This window comes from Haemorhous mexicanus, chromosome 1 (genome assembly GCF_027477595.1).
Source record: "Haemorhous mexicanus isolate bHaeMex1 chromosome 1, bHaeMex1.pri, whole genome shotgun sequence".
NCBI classification, from domain to species: domain Eukaryota; kingdom Metazoa; phylum Chordata; class Aves; order Passeriformes; family Fringillidae; genus Haemorhous; species Haemorhous mexicanus.
In genome coordinates, this window is record NC_082341.1 from 58,045,033 (window position 1) to 58,072,979 (window position 27,947).

The window sequence follows — 27,947 nt, forward strand, 5'->3', positions numbered from 1 at the left end:
TCAAAAACTGGCAGTTGTTCCCAGCAGAGTAAAGCTCATCACCTCTGTACCTACTGCGTAGTGCCTATACGTTGCAGGCACCACAGTTTTTGTTTTCTTTTGGTTAGCGGTCAGTCAGCTGAGGCAGTAAGACTGGAGGGCCAAGAGCTGCAATTTTAGCACAACACCCTAAATCTTTTTCTGAATCTGTATAGGGTATTATCAGCAGCGCACATACGTAGTATAGGGAAGGAGATTATTTGAGTACTTTGCTTCATTAGTAACACAGTTCTGTAGAGCTCTGTAGCAATGATACATATTTTGTCATAAAGCATGCGAGAATCAGAGCAGAATTCTCAAAAAAAATTAATACCCAGCTCATGTAGGTATATGGTATTGTTAGAGCTATATTTGAAAAAAACTTAAACTAGCTGAATTACAATGAAGTATTTTTTGTGAACATTACAATTCAGCTATACTTATTAGCATGTGGAGTATACTAAATGAATAAAAATAATATGGCAAGGTAGTGATATTTTCTTGTGATAGAGATTCTTAACTATATTTTCCTCTTTAGTCTGAGAGTCAAATCTAAAGGTTCCTATTCTTCCACCATGTAAAACAAACATCTCTGTATTAAATTACTACACAAGATACTAATGCACATTTTAAATTCGCCTTCTTTCATTCAGGTGAAACTAGCAAGTAGAAAACATCTTAATGACTAAAAAATGTGAAGTGCAACTTTCTAGTTCCATTCCTCAACAAAGCAAGTCCACAAAGTTGACAAAGTGAATATCAGTTTTTTGCAAAGCAAGGTGTTTTAACAGCTATGTACTACTTTCACAATTACTCTATTCATATTACTCTATTACTATATTCTGTAGTATAGTTTTATTAGAGCAAAATGTTGGATAATAAGTGTCACTCTCACTTGACTGTTAACCTTCCGGGGCAAGGACAATATCTGAAAAGACACTGAAATTGTTTGTTGTGAAATTATGTCTTTAGCCCTTTAATATACTGTATCACAAGTATGGAGCCACAAAAATTCATAATTTTATCATTATATCAGCATTTCACCTACAGAGTCTATAGTCAGAAAGCATTAGCTTTTCTTTTTTTTTTAATATTGTTTGTCACCCAAACGTGACAAGCAACATTAAAAAGAAAAAAGAGAGAGAAAATTGTGGTGCAGAAGACAGCTGTTTTAGCATATTTACAGGCATAATCCAAATCCAAATTTAGTGTGTCTTAATTTAGTAAACTGGCGAGTGTCATGACAAGACCCCCCCTTCACAGATGTTGCTGTGGTAACTAAAAATTGTTCTGGTTTCTAAGATGTGCTGGTGATTCAGTAGTGCAAAGTCAGAAGTATGTAATTGCATGTGCTTCCCACAGCAGTTCATGGTCTCTACAAATAACCCTATTTTCAAAGAAATCCCCAAGCTTCTCCTTCTAATTCTGTTGTCCTTGTCTTCTCCAAATAAAGGTTGTACTCAGAGCTGTGTTCTGATAGTGAAGAGGAAACACTTATATTTTATGTCCTCATAGTGGAAAGAAGATGACTGAGATATTACATTCCTACTATCTATTTCTGATGCAATAAAATAGCTTTTCAAGATCTAGGGCATTGCTGTTCATGTTATGCAATTTTCCAAATAGTTGTCTGTAGGAACTATGTAAATTTTAGGAAGCTTTTTTCCTTTGCCTTTCTTTTCTCTTTTTTTTGAAAAAGAGTATTGGAAATGTTTAGAGGTAGAAAGTTAGAATTTTTCAAATTAAGCCACTAATGAAAAAAGTATTCCTTGATTCTGTGTTGTGGCACAATGTTTAACCATTAGACTGGTTTAGCCTCTTTTGTGGCTAAGGTCAATAGGGAACTCTTTCAAAGCTCTGTCATCTCACCCTCTTTCAGAGCCAGGTCCACAAGGCAAAGTTAGACTCTGTATTCAAACTGGTTTTTTTTCCAAAGTTGGAGTGTTGCTCTCTCAGTATCCAGTTTGACCTTTCCTGTTTTCTCTTTAATTGTCATTAGACAAGCAGCTGTAGTGGAAAGATTTGCTCTTTTAAGGTATTGGTTAGAATATCTTAATATCCTATTTTTTTTTTTTTTTTTTTGTGCAAAGTTTGAGTATATTGCAGCTTCATTCCATGCTTTGTATAATATTGCTAAATCTCTAGGCCCATTTCCTTTTCCTCTGACAGATTAGTTTTAGTCCTACTGAAAAAGACACAAGAAAGTAATTGGTTACTTCCCATTTTTAATGTTTCTCTTTTTGTCTGTTTGTTATGAGGAGGATGGGGGAAAAGTGTCAGATGAGTCAGATTGTTGAGGTCTTACTTTGTGTATTTGTCCTGCAAGAATTTTTAGAGTGAGGAATAAGAGGAGGAACAATGCAGAGGGACCATAAGGGCCAGGTTATTTATCCTAATGGCTGTAAGGGATGTCAGCAGGAGAGGCAGATCTGCACTCCTGTAGTTGCTTGAGGCTTTAAGCTGAGGAGAGGAAAATCATAGCCTGCTGTTTCTAGTGGTTCATCACTTAGACTACTGATGCAAAGTAGAACAGAAAGGTTTCATAATGTATTTTACCAGAAGATATGTCAGTTAATTCTTTCTATTGGTCCTGAAGTCTTTATGCCTCCACGATGCAGCTTTTATCTCATTTCAGGATCCAAATAGCTGCAAGGATAATGGCTCCATTTAAGTGGTACTTAGCCTATCTCCTTTCTAGTACAATTCATTTGCCTCAAGCTGCTCATCTTCAAACAGTTTGAGAAATCATTATGAGTATTCATAGACTGCCTCATTAAGGTCAGATGTACGAGGTGACTTCTCTACCCACTCTCCTCCTTCCCTTCTCTCTCTTCATTTTTTTTTAACAGAAGTGGCACACGTGATAATTACTAGAATGACTTTGTGAGCAGACATTAAACAACCACAACTGTTGTATCCTGTGACTTTTCTTTCTTCTCTCTGTAAATAGTGGGTCAATGGAGTGTTTTATACTATGAAATAAGAATATAGATGTGCCATCACTACATCCTAAAGAAAAGTGCCCTAGAAGCAGTAAAGGTTTGATTCTATTGCTCATATCCCTATAATCAGTTCTCTCATATGAGAATTCTTACCTGAGAACTGCATTTCTGAACTTCTAAGATACCAGAACTTTTATTAATGAATATGTTTATATATATATAGAAACAAAATGTTGAGCAATATAATTCACTAATGTAAAGATTTAGCAAGGAACTTAATATTTTTTTAGTAATTAACCAGAATAGAAATAATTGAAACATATTTAAAGGGAATAAAAAAAATTTTGTCATTGGGCAATGCTAAGTTGTTTAATGACAATTATAGAGACCTTACCTCATGTAATCTCATTGCAGAAAGCTTTCTATAATAATATTTCAGTCCCTTGCCTAAAATAGAGGAAGAAAAATGGCTTCATTGTCTCAATTCTTACATATGAAATGAAGACTTTATTTCTAACAGCATCTCATACACTTTTCCTTCCCTTGTAGAGGGGTTTTGGGAGGCTTTTTTAATAGTCTGTCAGTCAGTTTTGCAAGTTAAAATTACATTTGAGAGGTAAAAAGAGGAACAAATATTTGAAATTAATTGGGGCTGTTGTTGCGGGGTATCCAAGCTTGCAGATGACGGGCATCTTCCTTGCAGATGAAATAAGAGCAGAAACAAACAAAACAAAACAAAACAAAACAAAAACAAAAACAAAAACAAAAACAAAATAAAAAGGAAAAGAATCAACACATTTAGGACACTGTTTTTCATTGTTTTGACTTATCAAGCTAGACTCTTGGTAAAAAAAGAGAAAAAGTACTGAGAATGAAGAAAATAATCATTGAAACATCAGGGCATCATGTTCAGAGCAGCAACTGTGATGCCAGGCTTTTCTCCTAAGGTGAGTTCATCTTCCAAGCATCAGAGCAAAATAATAGACCTATGAGAAACCTGGAAACAGAGCAGACTATGTTTACATCTTTGCCTGCCAAGTTGGCTGAAGCATCCTGCATCTCAGCTTCAGTACATTGATTATATTTTTCATCTGCTCTTATTTACAAGGCATGTCCTTTTTATTCTAGGTTTCATGGGCACATATTTTCATTTTTAATCAGCTTTTCTTGTTGTTGTTATTTTTAATTTATGTCAAGTTTGGCTTTCTTGCTCGCTGTGGTACTTTAATGTATCTCAACAAATTTGGCTTGTGTATTTTTCCCCCTCCTGTGGAACGCAGTTCTGACTTGCTACAAAAGTGATCATGGCTGTTTTTCCATCTGGATACAACTTTTCACTCAGCCTCAATCAGTTGACAGAGTGTAATTATTAGCTTTTACCTGGGCTCATCTTGATCAGATGCAGCTTGCTGTCTGGGGTCCTTGTGAAATAAATCAGGATGTTTTTCTGTTTGGTTTGTTGGGTGTGCCTCAGGTTATCACTAAAAAGTGACGTTGTTAGGCACCCTTGTGCTTGGCAGTTATTTGAGTTTGACTGGTTAAAGCCGCTATCTAGATGGCAAGGAATGAGTGAGAGCAGTCTGTTGCTGTGTTCTGTGACAGCATGTCAAGTTTTTCATATTGTCAGGCTTTTAAGGATGGAAGAGTAAAGGACTGCAGCCTGGAATTAAGGGCTAAGGGATTGTGAGGGTTGGTTTTTACCTATTTTTTACAATGTTCACGACTTAAACACACACTGCCATAGAAACAGCCTCCACACAGACATGAATGTTCTAATAATCTCAGGGCTCTTCATAATATAAAATCATAAAATTTTTGGGGGGGGAGGAAAGGTTGTGAATCTATACTTCATTAAGCAAAAATGTGTAATAAAGAAAATGGGATGTCATGAGTAAATGACATGATTGAGTAAATCATGTAAAATTCACATGACCCTAAATAATGTTGGAATATCTCTAGCAGTCACCCTTGCATGTGTAGAAAGTGAAAAGCTACCCCAGTTTGCAACAGCAGAGAAAATATCTAAACCATATAACAAAAAATATCATATGAAGTCTGCCTTCAGGACAAAGTTCTTGATTTGCTCTGTTTCAGAAGATAACAAGCTTTATCATTGACACTCAAGGTGGCTTCTTAAATCACCAAGTAATAGAAACATTTCTGGCTGTCCGACTACATTCCTGTAATTCTTCCTTTTTCTTTTCTACCCCACTTCAAACTGAATCATCATAAGAATATACATGAATAAAAGTATGTCATGTCATGTCATCATCTTAATGCATTTTTGATGCTCATAGTGGGAGCAAACATCCATATATCAGGCATAAGATGATTAAATGTGTAATTACCTCAAAGCATGAGAATAAATTGGCTTTTGAGAGTGACACAGAAGACTAAGTTGAAAATAAAGCAGAGTCTTTGTTTTGCTGAATTATTTGGTCTAGGAGAAGCAAAAAATCTTCCTATCACCTGCAATCAGAAAATATTCCTCATTTGTTGGAAACCAAGCTCTCAGAAATTAGGATACAACAATCCTTTTTGAGAATTCTGTGCATTGCAGGACCCCACAAGCCTAAATTTCAAGAAATATGTTCATATCTGGGGCAGAAGAAAAAAGGGATGGTTGGAAATAAAATGATGAGCAGTACCATCTACCTCAAACTGTTACTGTGAATGTTAGAAGCAAATATTTAGCTCTGGATTCACTCCCACACACTTGTTCCCTACTGGGGATGTAAGGAACTTGGCACAAACTGCTTCAGGCCAGTGATATGCTTCAGTTATCCCTAGAAAATTGCTCCTGTAGAGAATATTATTGAAAGGCCAAACAAAACTTGTGTTTTCTGTAGAACTTTTATTATTGCTTTTGGTCAGAAAATTAAGGTCAAGTTAAGGCTAGACAGTTAAATTACCCCTGAAATAGTGGGAGTTGGTGGTGGTGTTTTGCAAACTTTATTTTATTGCGATGATAATATTTTCTCAGAGTTTTTCTGCTGTTTGGGGGGAGGGGTACAGATGATGTGAGGTGTGTGGTTTTGTGTACTCCCAATATTACTGGGAAAGCTGCTCTGTGCTTCTGTGGGCTTTTAGCTGTACTGCCTCAAAGCCTGGAAGGTGTGAGTCACCAAGTTCTTGTGGGACTTGTGGTATACAGAAATGCTTTCCCATATGTGCTCCTTCCTTGTCCTTAACCAACAGTGCAAAGAATATCTCATCAAATCCTATCCAGGACTGCTCTTTATTTACTGGTACTGATGCCTCAGGTTTTAGCTTTTATATTTTTCAGATTCTGTCTGCTTTAGTGTGTAGTTCTGAGCTTCAGATAAGGGGATGGTAAGCTCTCTTCACAGAGTAGGTAGACAAAACCATTCCTTCTCTAGCTGGGAACCAAGGACAAATGATCCTAATCTCAGGCCCAAGAGCATAAACAACAGTGGACTGAAGAGAGAAAAACAAGAAGGATGGGACTTCATGGGCTAAAGCTATAATTGGACAATTAACTCCAATATGCTATTGGACCAAAACTTATAAAAGTGAGAGGTCCCATGACCAGTTGTCCATTTTTGTGACTATTTTGGGTTCATCTTGGGTGTAGCCCTGGCTGGGCTCTTGTGCTGCCCAAGGTGTGTCCATTGAGGCCTTTTAATAAATATTCACTTTATTCTTTAACTCCATCTACCCTCTGTTCTAGGTCAGCTTTGACAGGTTATCACTACTACTGCCTTGTCTTGCGTGGGACTAGGAAGAACACCGTTTACATGTTCAGAATGTTGCTCCTACTGATAATTTCTCTGAAACTGGAACAACATAGCTAAATGTTCAAAGAGCAGATTAGTTAAAAGGAAATATCTAAAGTCCCATTCAGACCATAAATTATATGGTAAGTTCACTTATTTCTGAAACAGACAAGTGATGAAAAAATTACAGGCAATTTCTAGGAGTGGAAAGAGATTCATTCTACTCTAGAATTTGCAACCAGCATTCAGGGTGCAGTGCTACCACCCTGATGTCTAATTTTCTAAATAAATTTGCCTAGAAGGGCAGGTAAACTGTGTTGTCACCACTGCTGTTAAAAATTCTGAGGCTTTCTTTTATGCTCTGAAAGACAAGTTACGAAAAGAAATTACTTGGGCAATGAGTAAGCTGCAGAAGATATCCATTTTGGTCTGATTTACACATCTAGGGAATGTACTGCTGATGCCGTTTCCCCCGGCAGGCAGGAGATTACAGAATGATTGTCCTGTGCCTCCCTCCTAGGAGTTCCTAATAAGTGAATTAATATAGATTATGTAAGAATGTGAGTGTACAGTGTTATGAAGTTTTTGTGTGAGGGCTATCTTTGAATGCTCCAAGAAGACCCCAAGATTATTTACATGTTTGCATTTTATCACTTAAAATTAGTCTTACTGCTTTTCTACAGAAGAGAACAAATGCACAGTAACTATAATGTGAACTTAGAGACAATATTTTTTATCAATTTCGAGTATGGGTGCTCAGTACACTTTTTAGGGCAGCACCAGAAGTATGCTGTAAACTCCCCTCCACCACTTCCACATGGTGGGAAATAGACTGAAAGAGAATAGCAGTGAGGGCAAAAATTACTTAAATCTGATACAATCTGGAAACTGGCCTTTTTCTTTTCTTTTTTAGCTTCAAGGTCACAGAATGTAGCCCTTCTTCTGAAAATATGGTAGCCAATTAGAAAATGTTTTGAAGAGACCACTTAGATCCATTAAAACCAACAAAGAATTTTCCTGGAAGAGCCAGACCTGGTTGTAACCTCCTGAGATTATCCCTTGCTCCACAGCACCAGAAAGTGAAGAATGGTTGAAATAAACAGGATACAACTCAAGAGCAAACTAATGCTAGAATTCCATATGGTTTAGTGAGAAGAGTCCCACCAACATGACCGTAAGATGAGCTGTGAAGCTTTGCACAGTGAGTAGGGAACATCTACAGCCAGGGAACTCGCAGAGAAAATTTTTAGATTTGGAATGGAAAGATGCAGTTGCAAACCAGGTCTCTTGTTCAGAAAGTCTTAACTCATAAGATGGGTCATGTAAGGATCTCCTTCCACTTCTGTACCAGAAGCCAAGTGTTTCAATGTTAGGGGTCTGGCTTCATTTTTATTATGTTCAGAGTTCACATTTTTATGAGAATTAACGTGCTTTTTATGCTTCCTGCATAGAAGTTTTTTCCATTTGCTAAGCCCAAGTTTTCTTTTCTTCAGAAGGCCTGGAGATATTGGCTTTATCTAGTATGCTTCCCTAAGTGAGACCTATTGAGGTAATAATCTTCCATTATCCTAGATGAGATTTGTTAGACTAACTCTGCACACACTGAAACAGTCAATAGTAAGCAAGTTAGGAAAACTGATGAGAAGAAATTATTACCTTCCTAATATTATTTTTGTGGGTTTTGCCAAAGCAGTAGCCTTTTCTTTCAGACCAGCAATTTGCTGACTACAGTGGAATTAAGCTTGTCAGTAGTGATAAAAAAAATTAAATATGTTTAATATCATGTCAGTAGGAGTAGGAAAAAATACTGTCACAAAACAATTTGAAATGGCAATGTTGTAAATCATTGTGTTGGATACCTAGGACCATCACTACTCGATTGGATTCCCCTTTTCTTAGCAATAGCTTGGTGGACAGGAATTGGTGTTCTCACAGAGACATGGATATCCTATCGGAGCTGACTTAGCTCTCCAAAGCTGGAGTGTGTATTATTAGTGGGTGTAGATCAAACATGTTTCTGTCAGAAGCATTTTACTACTTGAAGATGCATTATTGCTAATTTTGTTCTGGTAACTACCACAGAACTAAGCTGAAATGGTCAATCTTACTCGTGTTGTATGGTGAACATCTGATGAGCAACCAACTGAGCCAATTGGATGCTCACCAAAAAGTGTACTGAGACTATTCAGGTGACTGACATCTCTGCTAGGCAGAGTAGAAACAACTGGGGCAGACTCATAAGTATTTCTGGTCAAGGGTCATTAGCAAAAGGACTTACTTATGAACTTGCTTTGTGCACTGGCATGAATATTCATGGCTTGTCTCTCTCACTGCATAAACCAAATTACTTAGAAATTACAGATATATGGGAAATGAAAACTACAAAAAAAGGCATAACCTACTTAATTAATGTTAATATTCAGAGGAGCTGTCTGACATTTCTGCAGTCTTTACCACTGTATCCTGGAGCGCTGAGTAGTTGTTTCATTTCTGCCTGACACTGCTGCAGATTTTTGCTACAACTGTCAGATTAATTTGAAACCCATGTTACCTAATGCCCAGCTGTATTGCAAACCTATACTTTCAATTGCTTTGCAGGGCTTTGTGGCATCTGCAGTGGAAAAGAAGCACTCAGATCCCAGAGACCAGCAAACCACATTTTTTTGTTGCATCAGAGATAGAAGAATCAAATTAGAATAGCTGCTGTTTCAGCCTTCTTCCTAGGTAGAAGTCGCTAATCAATCTTATGGGTTTTAGTATTAAGTAAAGTGCCAAACCTAGGCAATTTTTCAAGATTAAATTTTAGTATTTTCAAATCACATAATGTTTTTTGAAATTGTAAGTAGAACAAAGATAATTTCTCTTGAAATTACTTCTGTTCCTCCCCATCCTTTTGTTTCCAGGTCTGGGAGATGTTTTCTATTAACTCAGTTGCTAACACTTGGTTGAAATGTATTTTAAACTAATATTTTAATATCAACATCACTATTGTTTCTCTTCCTATTCCCTTTTCAATAATGTTTTTTGCTTTATATTGTCTCTAAGTTATTTCTTCAGATTCATGAATGACACTGCTTGTGAGCAATTGTCAGTATTTTCTGTATATTTTTGAGCAAATAATAAAAGTAAACCTAAATACTGGCCCAGACCTGTGGATGTCTTGAGGCAGTCAGTTCCATCAAATTGTCTGGGTTTTTTTGACTCTTTAAAAAATTCCAGCGTTTATTTAATGTTTTATTACTTTTCAGTAGGTATGTTTTAGGTTTGGGGTTTTTGTTTGCTTGTTCATTTTTTTTAAAGGTAATAGAAGGATCTTTATATTTCATTTATTTGCAACATATTCTTATGCCAGAGTGAATATCTGCCAAGTGACTGCAATAAAATAGATTTTAAAGAAAACAAGACTGTTCACCCCTTTTCTATATAGCGCAAAGATTTTTCCATTATTAAGAAATTCTTAAAAGCTTTATTTTGATCTTTTGCTTTTGTTGAATTTAGTGTTCACTGCATTTCATCATTGACATTTTAATGCCAGATATTTTCATAGATGGCTTTGCTTTTGGGATCCAATCTTTTTTCATGGGCTAAAAAAATGCTACAAATGAAAGCTGGTTTTATATCTAAAAACTGAAATTAGTTTAGGTTCTTGAATTAATGATGGAAGCCTTTTACTTTGGGATAAATTTCCTAAGCTACAGTCTGCATATTTAGTAAAATTTTACTGCTAAGTGGGTACTCAACAGATTACATTATAGTGAAATTTCAGCTCTACTGAAATGTTTGAGTTGAATCAGCTACCTTGAAACAGTTTTCTGGGTACTACAAATTAGGAGACCCCAATGTAAGGAAATGTATTGGTGCTGAGTAAGGAACAGTGCCTGAATCCCACATGCTCTGCTCTGTGCACAGCTCATGCAGAGGAAACCAAAAGCCTTGCTTTCACCTCTGACATCCCTACACCCCAAGCAATGCATGGGTACAAATCCCCAAACTCACATTTTCTGAATGCCCAGATTACTCTAAAGGGACAGCCAGCAGCTGCGTGCAGTGCAAGGCCAGCAAGGGAGGGACAGGTCCCTGGGCAGGAAGACTTGTACTGCCCATGTGCTCTCCTTTAGACACTGGTGGCTTTGCACTGGTCCACTTTGCAGACCACTATCCCTCCTCAGGAAGCTGTAGGGAGCAGTGAGGACACCCCTCAGCCTCCTCCTCTCCAAACTAGACAAGCCCAGTGTCCTCAGTCACTCCTCAGAGAACATTCCTGCCAGCCCCTTCCCCAGCTTTGGTGTCTTCCTATGAACGCATTCAAGTATCATAATTCTCTTTTTAATTTATGAGGCCCCTAACCTCACACAGCACTTTGGGAGAGACCACAATAGTGCTAAATACAGCAGGATAATCACTTGTTTTGACTGGCTAGTGATGCTGTGTTTGATGCACGCCAGGATGGGGTTTGCCCTCCCGGCTGCCAGGTCACACACTGCTGGCTCCTCTTGAGCCTGCTGTCAACCAGCACCCCCAGACCCTTCTCTGCTGCCACTCCTCTCCCAACCTAGACTTGCATCTGCTGTTGCTGCATCCCAGGTGGAAAACCCAGCATTTGCTCTTGTCAAATTGCATGCCATGGATGATTACACAGTACTCCAATTTACCCAGATCCCTGTACAAGGCCTCTTGTCCCCTCTCCTGAAAGGGTCAACACCTCCCAGTTTAGAATCCTACACAGACTTGCTCACCATGCACTCAACTAATGCATCCAGGTTACTGATGCAAACATTGAACAGGCTCTAGAACTGCACCCCAAGGAACATCACTGGTCACAAGCCAGATCTAACCCTGTGGGGGGGATGGAATGTAAGAAAATAAAGATAGTGCAGAAGTGCTCCTCACACCTGAGGAGTTGCAGCTGTACCAATCCCAAAGATTAGGAACAGGCCTGCCCTTAACAGGCCACAGCCGTGTCCATTGTTGGTTGTGGTGCGAATAAGAAGGAGTCAGTGATGTGAGGAGCTGCCCATGAGAAATTGCCAAGAAGGAACTTTTGCAATAAAATGGCAACATAGCCCCATTCACCACAACACTTTGAGCCCCACCTTTCAGCCAGTTCTTCATCCAGTAGACCATGAACCTGGAGTTTAAGCAGGTTAGGGTGTTTTCCTTTCCTTTCTTACTGTTTCCCCTCTCAATCAGTGCAGAAGTCTCTTTTAGAGAAGTGGAATGAAACCTTTGACCCACTGAATTCATTGGGGAAATTTTGTGTCTACTTTTGTTTCCTTATGCACCAAAATTTTGTGTGTATGTGCATTTTGAATAGTTTTAATAATATGGAAGGAATAAATATGCATAGTCAGTTATGCAAGTTTCAGACCTTCATTTGCAAAGAGATTGTTACACCCTGAGAAGCTGCAGAAATCAAAGTCAATAGCCTCCATAAAATCTCAGAATTTTTTCAAGTATTTCATCTTCTGTAGTGGGTAATATTTAGAAGTTAAGCAATGAGCACTATCTGTCATAGTGTGCACTCAATATACACATGTACATGTGTTTCTCTGATGGGCAAGAGGAACTTCACAAGCTTTTTGAATGTCACTATTTTAATTGGATTTATGGATAGTTTAGTTGTTCTTGGAAAACCCTATGGAATTCACAGGTCTGCCTTAATATTCAAGGAGGTATAATTTGTTTGTCCTCTTCAAGGAAATAAACTTCCTATTTGTTGGATATGGGGAAACCTAATGAAATAAATAGTGAAGTGGTTAATAATTAGAGAAGGCACTTGAAGACTCCTAAGTAGTTGATTGCTAAATGGTTTCCATCATTGTTGAAAATTTCACTTCAAAAGTACTTATTCTATTCCAGACATCATCTTTTTGATGGAGAAATAGTTTAAAATTCTAAATAAAATGTAGTCAAGCAGCTTAGTGGCCAGGAAAGTTGCATGAGGTGCCTGTGTAGTTACCAAGAGAAAAGATTATGTATATGTAAAGAAGAGTGATTGACAGAGGCCAAAGGGTAGATCCAGGCCGAGCAAGCTGGAGTACATGGATAAACTGTAGTCAACTTTTACAGGAATCAGCTTAACCTTATGTGGAATTTGTCTGGTCCAGCGTAGTATACTCCATAACCTCTAAATATAAGGCTGATGAATGCGAAGAGACATAGCCTTGCAAGTTTCTCATTGCTCTAGAAAATGTTTTGCTCTTGTAATGGTTGGTTTCCATATATATTTGGTACCTCAGTAGGAATAGAGACAGTCTAATACCTCTTTTTCCAGATAATGATACAACAAAACACTTAGCTATTCAGTTCTGTTGAACCTGAACTACAAATTTCAATTATGCACAATTGTGAATTTTTCAGTATCTCAGAATTATTAGTTATAATTTATGCATAATTAGATGTGCTAAATTTATTAACACATCTAATATATTTCTCAGTGGATTTGGAGTATATGGGATAGTATATAAAATCCTTTGATGAAAAAGAAAGTAATATAAGATCTAGTTAAAAAGCAACTTCGTTTTCTTGTATGCCACCCTCTTCTCCAAATTCTTCGGTGTTTTCTCTATGCTGCGTTCTCTATATTGAGGTATGAAAAGACTATTCAGTAACACTAGGTTTTTGGAAATAGACATAATCCTTCATTTCTTCTCATGTTAGAAAGAACTTTGTGAAAGCAAGAATCTGTTGGATATCTGCCAGCAGGAAGCCAGCAAGGAAGCTGCTGCAGCATTGGGCTTTCTCAGAGTGCTGTTTTTACACAGTCTTTGAGCTATATGACACTTAGAGTATAACTTTTACAGATGGGTACAAGATGCTTGGAGTAGGAGACTGCAAGGATAGTTGGAGTCTCTGAAAATGCGAATTTATATTTTCTTAAAAGCATAATTTGTATAAAAGCACTCTGTTCCTTCAGGTGGAAATAATGTCCCCTGCAGCGGGTTATGGTGTTTTAATGGTAGTCCTGAGATGAGAGGGAAAGAGAAGACATCCTTTGTCTACAAAGAACTGGAAAACTTAACATTCAAGAATTTCCAGAAGTTAAAAGTTTCTTATTGATCTAGCATGTTTTCTATTCCCTATTCTTATAGTACTTTTAATTCTTCCATTAGAAGAATTATACTTGTGAACTTTACTACTCATAAGTGCGAATGGGATATTTGTCTTTTCTTAGGACCAAGCTGTGTCTTTTACTGTAAACTAGCATAGAAATTGGTGCTTTTTTCTCTTCTACTGTCAAATTTAGGTTGAGACAGAATGAGAACATTCAGAATAGGAAAATCAAAGTATACTTTATTAAATTTGCTGACTTTACTATGAAGTCTGATTGACTTTTTCTTCCCTCCTTATGTCACTCTGTGCCACACACCAAACCACAGGTGTACTAAAAATTTTCATAGAATGGCTTAAAATGATGCGTGGCATGGTAATTTAGTATAGAATTCAAGTCATGCTTCGTTTGAGAGATTACAAATAAAGACATTGAAGATATCAAAATTCTTCTGTCAGTCACAACGTAACTAAACTTCTTCATTCTGCTGTCCATCTTGTCCATCCAATATCACTGTTTTTTGAATTATCTAAAGAAATTTTAGCACTGTTGTCAAAAATACAGGAAACATGATTTTGCACTAAAATATGCATAATGGTAGATTTGTTATTTAATTAGGCAATGCTTAGGTTTATATAGTAATTAAAATGGAATTCCTAAATTTAAATATGGCCAATATGATTCAGAATAATGAAGAAATAATTGCAAGCTGCCAAGAACATGCACTAAATCTTGGAAATTCTCCAATGTGGAGGCACCTTTTGAAAGAAAGATAAAAAGTTTTTCAGGAGGTTGCCTAACATTCAGTTTATTGATGCAATAATTAGAAAGGGTACTTCAACACACTATATTCATTTTCCAGTCTGTCTACTGAATGGGGATAGCAGGATGAGAGAGAGGAGAGTGGAGTATGTTCTTGAGAGAACTCAGTTGGATCAGTGAAGAGTATGGTGAGGATCCAAGCACTTAGCTGATGGTGGAATGAAAGGTAATAGGAGCTTTTAGTGGTAGCACTTGTGACCTGCATTCGTGTCTTTCTGTCTCTCCATGAAAATAGAGAGTTAGCCAAAACAGCTCAAGAAATGATTTCTTATGGTCATAGCTAACATAGTGAAAGCTTTGAAGAACCCTTTTCTTCAGGATATCCTTTGAAATATATTTTTAAAACTTACTTGTTTTCAGTGATTCTAGGAAGACTTGTTTGCAACCATTGCTAAAGGATTGTGCTATGTTGCTCTATAAAATAAAACATCAGGCAGTAGTTTATTTTTTTTATGTGCATATGCTCCTATGATATGCTAGAATGAACTGATAGATGCTTTAAAGGAGGCGTATTCTATATTTGTTTGCATAGTACTTGTTTATATGTGAGGCTGCTCCTCAGAAAGTAGAATCAGTTGTTGATTCTTCAGTTATTGAACTGTTAAAAAAGTTTTCAGCCTTTGCCCATATTCTGCTCACTGTGCTGAAAACAACCACACTGTTAATTCTTTTATGTCCTTTGTTCTTGACTTTAATGTTCCTTAATCTAAACTGAACTGCAAATGCCATCTGTTAGACCAGGCACTTAAATGATCCGAGTCCCCCTTCATATGGCTATACTGTATCTCATTATTTATTGTTCCTTTCAATAGACGATTTTTTTTAAGCTCATGCCTCTAATAACACCCATAGGAGGTAATTTTTGACATTAGGGCACAGATCAGATTTAAGCTTTTTTCCCCAGGCACTGTTTTTCAGCATAACAATATCTGTTGTTGCAGTCTTTTTTATTTGAAGGCACTAGTGATCTCTACTCTGTTCCTCAAGGTAGTCTTGTCATTAGCTTTTCACATACAACTTTGTTGAATAGCTCAAAATCATCTCTGGTAATCCAGAGTATTCATCTTCTACTTGCTACTTCACTTGTGTCCCTTGAGATTTCAAACAATTTTCATTGGAACAGCCATTTCATTATCACTTCTCTGGAAACTTTTGGTTCCCTGAAAATTGTATTTTGGTCACTTCATTCCACTCTATTTTGTAAAGTATATGAATTTTTCTGTTGTTTATAAATTATTAGAAAATAATGTCATTCAATATTACTGTAAGTTCACAAAATAAATAAAATTTTCTCTTTCCTGAACTGTTATGAAAGAGACTATGTAAATACAAGGGAAGTGCATTGCCTCACAGGACACCATGGTAAGTAAAAAAACACAAGAGTCTTGGTTAAATTTGAAGGTTCATTATTATCTCGATCAAGAAACAATGGAAGGAAGGAATGAAAGGAGTACACATAGAAAATGAGTGCAGGAATGGCTCAATTACATTTTTGGATTGCTTCTATTCCCCACCTAAATAGATTAAGAAACTGACAGGCTTTGCTTTCTATAGAATTCAGTTCATAAAAACACTCTTCAATTACTCTCTTTTTTTCTGACTATTGGATTTCTCTGTCTAAACCCCATTTTCTACATTAGTAAGATGATAGCAGTTCATATCACCAGAGCAACTGTACTGCAAAATTGACATTCCCAAATCTCAGGCAAGATTGTCAAAGCACTCATTAACTTCAAACGAATGTATATTTTTCATTTTTATAAACTCAACTGTAGCTTCTTTGAAGTCCACAGCAGAATTAGTTTTAAATTGCTATATATAGGTTTGAGCTTTTATATATAAACATACACCAAGAGAAATATAAAAGGATGGAGAAGAGGATGTGGCCTGCTGTAATTTTTTCTACATCAGTTGGGTTCATTAGGTCTTGTGAATACAACACTGTTGCAAAAAAAGGGCTTAGTTTATTCACATTGCTAATGACTGTTGTGTTACCATCCCACACAATTTAACAATACCAAGCAGGCTCTTATCAGAAAATACAATTGCAGACCTTATGATATAAGATGATTACAATTGTAATTTTTTGTCTTCCCTAGATCCCTAGAAGTCAGTCCCTTTTTAAATGGGTTATCCTGTCTAGTTTCTTGAGTGATCTGCAGTGTAGCATATTGTAGAACAAACTGCAGTAATCTAATTTGAAGGGACAAAAGCACTGATGATGCAAAAATCAAGCTGTCTGGTAAAGAACCACCTCTGAGCTTTTATATGCTCAGGAATTCTCAAAATCATCTTCTCCAAGATTTCAACCAGGAACCAAGGTGTTCTTATATGTCAGCCAAATTTTAGGTCGGGAAACTGCATCCATCAGAAAACCCACCACAGCTATATTGAGGGAGAGAGAGAGAGCGCAAGTGATCTTTTGTAGAAATCAAACTGTTTTTCTGATTTCTTGAAAATACCTAATAAAATAGTATCTTAAGCATTTAAGTCCATTAATAAAAAAAAAAAAAAAAGGGAAAACTCCAACAGCAATAAATATAACTGTAGATTAAAATAAAAGAGGAAAAATGTATCCAGCTATGGAATAGAAGCATTATGTTTTCTGAAATTTATTTTTCAAACTTATTATCAGTAATTATCATTACAAAAGATTACTTAATTTGTTTGTGAGAAGCCGGTCTTCTTCCCTAACTGAGCACCAAGCAAATGAGTGAAGAAAGTTCAGTAATAGCAGAAACTATCTGCAAAATACTCAATAGTGTAATGATAAATATCATCATAACATCACAAAATACTTTGAATATTAGGTGGGAAAAATCACTTATATTAATATTTGATTTTCTCACTTGAATAGCTGGTGAGCAAGGAAATTTTTAATTTCATTTCTCTTTTTATTAGTGAACCATTACTAATACTTATTGATTATTTTATTAGCCACCTACTTCATTTTTTATTGGAAAAAGGAGTAGAGTAGTGTGTGGGTAGAACTGTAAGTCAGTCATTGCAACTGAAAAGTATTTTCAGCAAAATAAATGATGTCACTTTATTGTCATTTTAAGGAAACTAGTGGTCATTTCTTTTCTTAAAAAAATTATTCTTAAATTAAGGAACTTAATCTTACTATAATATATATCTGTTAGAGAAGAACAGTTTCAGCAAAGAGTAATGTACAGACTAAATTACAGGGAACCTATTTTCTCTATAATTGCATCAAACGTATCAGCAGTTTGGATCTAATTAGATTGTCCTTAGTGAAAACCATAATGAATTCTATTAAGAATCTATGGTTACTGGCTTTTGGCATTCTATTCAAATAAAATTATACTTCATCCTCACTGCTAAAAACAAAATAACAGAAGAACCCCTTTTTTATTTTCCTGTGAAACTGCAACATGCTATGCGCCATTAAACAATACCTCTAAGATATGCATTTGAATGAAGAAGTGGTCATCTTGGAGGCCTTTATTTTCCTCAAGGGTTAGTGATTAGCTGGTGCTGGTATGCTGTCCTCCAGTGGGAAAACTAGAATCAGCCTAGTAAATCCAGTTAGGACCTCCTATACTTCCATGTGTAGGGGAAGTGTATTTTGGTGGTGCCTAAGTCCTACACACAGCTGTGGCTGACAAATTGTCTCTAAACACCTGTGGTTAGGAATAGCCATATGCCAGGTGTTCTTCAAATAAGGGGAATACTTGTGTGTTAGGGGAATACTCATTCCAGTATTGTGGTGATGTGACTTGCCAGGAATACCTACCAATTTACTGTTAACTAGGACAGATTTTTTTCACTTCTGTGTACCTAAAACGGGACTTCTGTGTACTATTGCCAGAAAATAAGGATATATTAACTGTGAGTACCATATCCCGTTCTCAGCTACAGGGGTACAATGCCATCAACGGTGAAGAGACAGATATTTAAGACAGTATGAACTCTCTGAATTACCTTTCCTGTAATGGAAGGTGACTGCAAGCAGGGTACTGATTCCATCTCTCTCAAGAATTTTTTCAAGAAACAAGGAGTTTCTGAGAAACTGAAAACATGAATGAAGATATTGGCTTTTTCTTCAGGTTATTTATGCCTAGCTGATTTCCATGGGAAATATAAACATGTTAACAAATTTTTAAGACTAAAAGGCAAAAAACAGTTTATAATCAGCACTCAGTAGAAAAGATTGGGATTTCTGCCTAACATCTATCTCCTTTGAGTCTTTTCAGACTCCTTGAAGCCAGCCCCACTGTAGTATTGTCCACAAGGGTCCCAGGATGAGGGAAGAGACGAGAAAGTTGACTCCATGTATCAGCAAGCTAGGTTTATTATTTTATGACAGAAAATATTTTAAAACTATACTAAAAGAACAGAAGAGAAAGGATTTCATCAGAAGGCTAAACTAAGAATAGGAAAGGAAGGAATAACAAAGGCTTGTCTCTCACCGAGACAGTCTGGACAGGTGATCTGTGATTGGGCGTTAATTCCAAACAACCAGATGAGACCAATCACAGATTCCCCCTGTTGCATTCCACAGCAGCAGATAAGAATTGTTTACAGTTTGTTCCTGAGGCCTCTCAGCTTCTCAGGAGGGAAAAATCCTAAGGAAAGGATTTTTCCTAAAACATGTCGGTGACACCCCACAAATGTATAACTATATGTATTCACAAATCTTCATTTGGTGTGGAGCGGAGATGGATTTTGTCTGTGACCACATTGCAGTGTTAATGTGTTTTTCCAGTCCAGGGAAGGCCCTACATTCCATGCAGTTTTGGTCCTTGGGTCATGGCAGTGCTCTACACTTAAATCAGGAAAATATGTGAAGAGCATGAAATCCCTTACCCAGAGAAGAAATTTCCCTCCTGTACACCAGCTGCAACTTCTGCTCCACCCTCTCTCTGTGCCTGACCTGCAGGCACAGATGCTTCAGCTTCCAGAGTTTGGGCAAGACAGCTTGCTGAATGTGTTCATGGGTCATTTGAGCCAGACAATCAAAAAATTTGTTGCAAGTGAAATAAGACCTAGGTTTATTTTCAGTATCTGACCTGATTTATGCTAATCAATCTCCCATCATCTTTTAGACTGCAGGAGGAGATTGAGTCGCTTTTCTGTAAAAGACTATTGACTTCATGCACATATATATGTTTATTGATAAAAAGATCAATTACAAGGTGCAACAAGTGCTTAAATATTAGTAGTACTTGTATTTTGACAGAAAGGTTCTGAAGTTGTTCAGAGGATACATTTGACTGACAGGAGTATGTTTATATAATCTTTAGTACAGTGTGCCACAATAAGGATTAAACTTCCTAACTTGGAGGGGGACTGTATATTAGCTAGAATCTGCTATCCATAGGAAAATTCTTTCTCAAACGTAATACCTAACACAATTCCTAATCCTAGTCACATTCTGTACCTTCTAGTGGCTAGACTAGGAGTCTTTGCTGGATCAAAAGTCCAATATGAGGCTCTAGCTCTCCTAGTACATTCCTTACTGTCACTTTTGTGCTCTTAAATGTACAGTGTTTTCTGCCACAAATGAGATGGTCTTGACAGTGTAAACAATCTCAATCCTTTCTCAAAAATGACTCTGCAGTAAAATTCCATACCAGGCTTATAACAGAACTGGATTATATTCTTTATATAATTTTACAGATGATAATGAATTTTTTTTTTTATTGCTACTTGGGAGTGGGATTCCTTTCTCCAGATTTTTAATTTCTTTTTCTCACAGAATATTGCTGTGTTTTATAAAGAGCTTTGGACTAAGGATATGAATATTAAAATAATAACCACTTTGCATCACATGCTGAATTTCATCTCATTTGGCTAGTCATGTGTACAACCTGTGGAGGATTTGTCTGTTTTGCTTACCTTATCTCTGAACATTTGATTAGAAAGACTTAACACCCTATCAGTTGCAAACACATGGGTCCACATGACTCCAATATAATCCAAAATAACTTGACACTATGCAGTAAAACTTAAGACTGGAAAATAAGGCAGAGCACAGAATCCTGGAGATAAGGATAATCATAATGTGGAGAGCTATCTTTATTCTGGGTCACACCAAAACTCATCAGTGGATGTGAGCACATGCCTGTGAACTTGCTGAAGAAGTACTGTAGCACTTTTAAGTGTGTGTCAGCTTGGCAAAGTGTTTCCATGTAGTTAAAATATCAAAGTGCAGGCCACAAGTTTTAGAATGACTGAGATTTGCATTAACAGGCAAGAGATTTACATAGAAGAATTGAAAACATACTGCAATGCACTGCATTTTATGGGTTTTATCACTGTAAGGTGCATCTGTCCGGTGAATTAGTATATTTAGAAAATGCCAGGTGAACTCTCTGGAGAGTCTGCTTTTATGATAAATACAGCAAAGTTAGCAGCGTGGGGGTGCTTCATTTCACTGCATCTCTGAAGGACAACTGTGGTATTTGGAGTTGCTTGACAGAACAGCTGGGGCAAAGACCTGACTCATTTGGGAATCTGGGTTTTCCTACAAGCCAGTTTAAGGCACCAGAGTAGATTCTTAGTGATGTTTTTGAGGTTCTGCATTTTTTATTCCAAGACAGATTTCTTTGACTTTGCCCTCAGGGGTAGAAATATATTAGGAAGGAGAATTAAACGAAAAACAGAAAACCAACTTAAAATGTGAAAGAACCTTCCATGACAAAAATTACTGACAAAATCTGATTCACTTCTAGGACATTTTGTGTAGATGTGTTTCAGGTTAATGTCTTGAGAAAAGAGAACTTTCTGTGGTTTGTTTACAGATGATAATTGACCTTTTTCAGCCCTTGTCTATGTGAGATGCTGAATATGAGTAGCGCATTTCAGCTGAGATAGTGGATTTTTAGAGTGGTACCTAGTCAGCCTAAATTTTAAAAATTCTTCACACCTAAGTGATAGAATAGCATTCTTACAGGAAGACAGTATCAATAATATTGAGCGAATTTTCATAGTTTTCATTCTGAAGCCCTATATTACTCAGATAATACTTTTTTCATTTTGGTTCACAATGTCCCTCTAAGAAAAATAAATGGTTGGCCTATAACAGCAAAGTTTCTGTGCCTTGTCTTTGTTTCCTTTCTAAAATCGCTCCCAACTTCAACAAATCTTGCTATAAAAGGAGTGTGGAATGTGCTGTTTCACTATTATAATACCTCATCTTAATTCTTCTCTGGTAACTACTGACAAATGGTTCACAGTAACATTTCTAGCGTCTTGCTGTTCAGTAGTTTAGAAAAATAAAATGCATACAGACATTGTTCTGGGCTGGATATAACACAGTTTTTGCATGACCCTGCAAAAAAAAGTTTGTTGCAGGTGTTGAGAATTGGCCAATATTGCTGTATTTGTTATCAAAAAATTTTGAAGTTGTCTTCCCTCTGTCTTTGTGCCTTTTCAAAACTAATCAGAAGATTTTGTATTTCCATTCTACTTCAATTAGTTCCTATGGTGCTATCTGTATCATAACTATAATCAGTAAAGTTATATGGTGCTGCTGTTTTAAAATACATAAGTCTCAATAAGCAGTAATTTTGGTTTACCTTAGAACACATCCTGGGTAAAAAATGTGGAAAAATTTTCAGTCTTAATTGCTAAGTGCGTAACCATGTAAGAATGTGGTGCATCCTCGTTGCTACTTTACTAAAGCAGTGTTTCTCTCCAGCCCACAGCAATTTACTGTGTGCAGCGAATGGTCTTCACATAAAGGCTTTGAATCTTTAGGACATCAGCCTTCTGCCTTTCTAACCAAAGTTAATCCTTATTAGTTCCATGTTCTATAAGCATCAGTTGTTTAAGGAAGGCTTCTCACATGGTATATTTGGTATCTTTTCATAAAGGTGACCAGAGTTTCTTCCTTTCATCAGTTCATAGATGGAATTATGCTGACACATGATGACCTTTCATGTGCAGTGCCCTCCTTCCCCACTACCAGATATCAACAAATATCTTGCAGAACAGTTTTAGGTTTTGTCAAAGGCCTAAATTTATTTGAACTCAGTTCCTCTCTGTCTCTTACCAGTTCTTGTCTTGTCTTTCTTGCCCTCTCTTTCAGAGGATAAAGTATGGACCACTGTGTACCATGATCTGCAAATGCAGACTTCTGTGGGAGGCAACAGCCCAGAGAAGTTATCTGTGCTGCAGCTGAACTACAGTGCAACAATGGACCAGATTTCTGCCATTACCAGTAGTGCTGAATACTGTGAGCAGTTTATCTCCTATTCTTGCAGAATGTCCCGGCTGCTGAATACACCAGGTAGGCTGAGAATGGGATATCCATTAAATACAGTGTTAAAGAGCTTTAGCTCAACAATTTAACAGGTATTGATGTTAGGTAAGTCCATTCATTGAACATACTTCTTTGCTCTCCTTTGTTAAAGTTGACAAAGAGGGTGAAAATACAGAAGGCATTATTTTCTTAAGAAAATTTGCCTGTTTGCTCACTACTAAAATGATTGGTATTGCACCAAGTGTTTGTGTGCTCTCCTCTCAGATCTGTTGCTCCTTAAAGCAGGTGGCATTTGGTAAACACAGTAACTTTTAAAGTTTAATCAATAGAGGCATAGAAAAATTGCTTTGAACTTTATCCTGTTTTTCTGGTTGTCAGTTTTCATATGCTACAGTCAGCAAGGGCACTGGTTGAATGAAGGTTAGAATTTTTCCACTAACACTTTTGAAGCAGTTTCTTAAATGCAGAGCATTTGTGGGTAGTCAGATGCCTTATACATTGTAGAGAATGGCATGGTCAGTAATGCAATTGAGTGAGGAATTATATGCTATTACCTACAAGGAGATTAAGTATAAGATTTTTTGTTTGCTGTGTAGTTTTACTGGAAAAGAGACCCTTTATATATGTGCCTCCTCAACAAATGTTACCTGTAACCAAGATAAAAGAATTAGTTGTTCCAGAATTACCCCACAGAGAAGGAATTGTATTTTAAAAACTCTATTAATATGGAGCAAGTACTTTATATATGCTCTCATTGTGTATGATAAATTTTGATGTTGAATAAATCTTAATGGTACTTTGGGAAAACTGGTTTATAAGTGGAAACATAAAACACATTTTTGTGATTGTGAACTGAGTTCATTGTGATAAGAGCAATTCAAATGCATTTCAGATTAATTTAGTGGCTGCATGCTTACAGTGTTATACTTTATGTTATTTTCCCTCATCAATTTTTTTTTTAATATTTTCTTATGGTGCTATAGATAAGTATTCATTTGGAATGCATGTGTATCTTATTCCTATTTCCATAAGCATTCCATTAGTTCATAGACTCTGTAATGCTTGTTACTCCTCTCCATCCTCCCTGCTGTTTTTAAACTATTTCTAATGCACGGTTTGTCTCTGTTGCTGTTATTTTGCTTAATTTAGCGTAGCACAGAGACCCTGCAATGTGGAAAATTATTCCTTCCTTCTTGAGCCTTAATGCACAGGATCCTGACTCATGTCCATAACTAGAGGTGTTCTGATTAGATTCTGCTGGTGGATACAAGCTCCCTGCTTGCAAATGCTTCACAAAAGTTGTGTATGAATGCAGCTTTAGCAGGTATTTAGAAGGCAAATTTATTTGGTAATAGAGCTGGAGATATTGTGCTTAGAAAGCTCATAGTTTGCACAGAGTGCAGTGTTAGATTCTTCTTCTTAATTTGTATAAGAATATTATTTCAATTTGTATTTGTTAATATATGTTTATATTTAAATCTAGAAGCTAGGGTAAACACCTACTGTAATTGCAGGTGTTTACCCTAGCTTCTAGATTTAAAGGACAATCAAGCAGCACACAAAATAATAACTTGCTGTTTTGTTTTGTTTTAAGGACCAAGTAGTTCCAAATACTTACATTTTTAAAGTTCTTAGAAAATATTGAGTTTACCTTCATGTTTCACCTTTTATATGGAAAAATAATTTCTCTTAGAAAACTTTTATGAGCCTTTTTTTGGGTCTGGAAAGTGAGTTTCAACAGATTTTCTATAATGTGGGTTTAGGGTTTTTTTCCTTTTAAGTAAGAGAAAGAAGTAACAAAGATTATTTTTACCCAGACAGTAACAAAAAATCCCACTGCAGTGTTTGCATAACACCTGTAGTGGTTTGTACACATAGAACAACAGTGATTTGTGTGTTAGTGGGAAAGAGGCCAATACATTTTCTTTCTGTGGGTTCTTGGCTTCAGTGTATGGTTTCTAAACTAAGAAAATAATTTTTCATACCTTTCTCTGTTCTGGAGGATTGCCATATTTGCTGAATATATTATGACACCCTATTTGTCTCACAGCACAGCTCAAAGCACTCATGTGGCATCTCCCACCACTGAGCTTTGTATATAAATCATTGGAGTACAATTCCCACAGAAAGAAAGGAGAGAAAAAAAAAAAAAAGAAGAAAAAAAAAGATTTTGTATTTCTCAGGAAGTGAGAAAAGTGTTGGCGGTATTGCAGCCAATAGTAAAACCTCTATGAGCATCATGGGATCAGGACAGTTTTTGTGGCCTTGACCTTTACACATACACATTTCAGATGTTTTAAAACCACTTAAGATAGAAAGGTCCTTTTGTTTTAAAGTGCATCAAAGAGAACTGAGAAAATGGACAAGATAGTTAAGCAATTCAACTTTTTCACTTTTTGTCTCTTGGGAATCTTGTAGCTTTACAATATGGTTCCTTCCCAGGGAGAAATTGATCAGTCAACATATTTAAATAAATCAGGACTCCAGCTGTTTATTGATCTATTAATGACAGGTAATTAGCTGTAAGTGGACTACAGCTTTTGCTGCTTATTGTTGTGCTATTTCCTGACAAGGTAGAGATGTATACAATTCCACCGATTCTGCTGCTAATAATAGCTTAAATAAACTTTTTGGTATGAAACAGAAACTACAACAAAATTCTGTGTTTGAGAAAAACTTCATATTAATTAGCCTGTTTTGTTGGGAGGTTTTTCTGGCTGCAGGCACAGCACTCAATTTCTCATTGTATGTGATTTCAGAGGGATATATGAAAATTAGTCTGTACAAACTAAGATTTCTCATTCTTCTGTTATGAGTTTTAGAGTTAAAGATTTTATTGTTTCCTGTCCAGGTCTTTTTTCCTTAATAATGAGTTTTCATCCAAGCAAAGTAACATGTCCATCCTAGCAAACAGTTTAAAATCATTGCTGACAAGAGGGATTGGGAGTGATTTTACAGGTAATAATGCCACTGCCTTTCTACTTAGTCTGAGGGAAGACAGTAATAAGTTCCATGTAAATGAAGTCATAAGTGACTTCTGAAAACATACCTAGGGATCTCATAAGGCTATAGGATAATTCAGATTTGAAGGTACTGCAGAAGGTCATCTGGTTCAATTTTCTGCTCAAAGCTGGATGAACAGTCCTTGTCTAGTAATCAGCAAAGGCTATCTAGAAATGCAATTTTCTGTCTTTTCTGTTTTGGCTTAGGGGCTTTTTGTCTTGAACTTGCAGCCCAATATATTATGAATTATGTTCAAACCTAGGGATCTGTTTCAAAGCCTCACTAAAGATTATCCAAAAAACAAAATTAGTCAAGATAACTTGGTGACTTCCTTAAGGAAGTACAAAACCAGACACCTCTGCTGAAAAAATACTGTTATCACAAGAAAGAGTAAGAGTATGGGTACACCATAAATTTCTGAGCAAACTGTTTTCAAGCAGGGATCCTGCAGTGGCTGCAGTTGTCTCACAGCCTTTATGCTCCTGACTTTGGTACAGATTTGCTCCGACTGTTGCAGGCTTTGTTGGGTTTTTTTGGTTTTGTTTTTTTGTAGCAGTGTGAGATTGATGCTTCCTATTGTCTATTTAGATATGCTTTTTAAAAATAGTATTTCCTTTTTGAGTATGCAGTTATTTTCATGATAGAGGCTTAATGTTGGCAATTCAAGTAACTGTTGCAGTTAATAAATGAATGAAATAGTAAGTCCATGGATCATAATCGCAACGTAATAACATAAATATATGTAAATTTGAAAAAAAAATGAAGTGCAGATTTTTGGGGGTTGTTTTTCTTTTACATTTGCATTTCTCATATCCTCTTTTCTGCTTGTTCCCTTGGAAACATCCATTTTGAGACGATAATAATATGTTTAGTACTGAGGACATGCAGAATGCTGTCTGGTTTTGGGGTTCTTGATGCCCATATACTTTCCAGTTGATATGGAAGGCGATAAGACATTTTCCTTATTTGCCAAGAGGAGCCTGGGGGTGGAAGAAAGTTCTTTTGTGCCCACTGGTTAACAAGGGAGAAAGAGGCAGGGCAATATGTAGTATCAATTTACTCTTACAGAAAGAAGCTTCCCTTCTTTGCTGTAGAAACCAAATTATACAGAGAAGCAGTGGTACAATGTACTCACAGAATGCAAGATGCTAGTTAACAAAATTGTACATCTTCATCCATTCTTTTCATGAGATTTCCTAATAATACCCACTTGTGACTTTCTTGGTAGGAAATTTTCCATGAGCCACTGATCTTTGCCAGGGAAGAGGGGAGAGAACAGCATGCTGATTCTGCCATCCTTCCTCTCACCCTGGGAATGAAACCCTGAAGGGAGAAGGGCTGCTGCATTCACAGTATCTGTGTCTGCCATTTCCCAGAGCTATAGGAACTGTAACAAATAATCAGAGAGTGGAAGCTAAAAGCATAGATACAGAGAACAGAGCAAGATCTGTTGGTGTTTTGTTCCAATTTTTATTCCTATTCACTGTGCCTGCAGGCAGCATATGAAAAACATATAGCAGAGTTATTGCAGTACATGAATTACTGTTTCATGCCTGTTTGTCTCTGGAGGAAATGAGACAACAGCTTCATGAATTTAGGAGCTAAACAGGTGAAATAGAAAAGTTAATTTGATGTTTGGTTGTTTCAGTTACAATAAAGCAATCATAATACCAGTAGGAAGTAAGATTTATGCCTAGACTGAGATAAAAACAAAGTTTAGAATTGCAATATGCTATTTTTCCTCAGTGGCCCTCCAAATCAGAACTTAATGAACTTATGAACTTTGCCATCACTACCTATTAACTGATCTAGAGTGCTAGTTGCAGATATAATTCCTGCTTAACAAGAGTTTTTGAAAACGAGTTTGAGGGAGGAATGAGATTTCTGCAGTACTTCAGTGATGAATGGAAGTCTCTCTAAAGCTTGCTCTGGCTTCATCACTCTGTTTTCAATCTTCTTCCAGAAAACATGCCCCTAAGCTGTCATGTATCTCGTCCAGTCTTACTAATATTGATCGACCCCTTCTTCTCAATGTTCTAGAAAAGCTGATTTCAACTTCCAGTGATTTTTAAATAGCAAGGATAGCAGGAATAATAACCTTGCTCCACTCTGATCTACATGTTCTTGCCCTAGAAGTGGAAACC

The 27,947-nt window shown here is 36.6% G+C and overlaps 1 protein-coding gene across 1 annotated transcript in view; it reads left to right on the forward strand.

The window, feature by feature from the left end:
- The window catches only part of CNTNAP2 (contactin associated protein 2), a 1,014,330-nt gene that overhangs the window by 692,427 nt on the left and 293,956 nt on the right, over positions 1-27,947 (forward strand). The window contains exon 13 of the mRNA XM_059850210.1: positions 22,627-22,827. Within this exon, the coding sequence (XP_059706193.1) occupies positions 22,627-22,827 (201 nt within the window). The remainder of the gene's footprint in view (positions 1-22,626; positions 22,828-27,947) is intronic.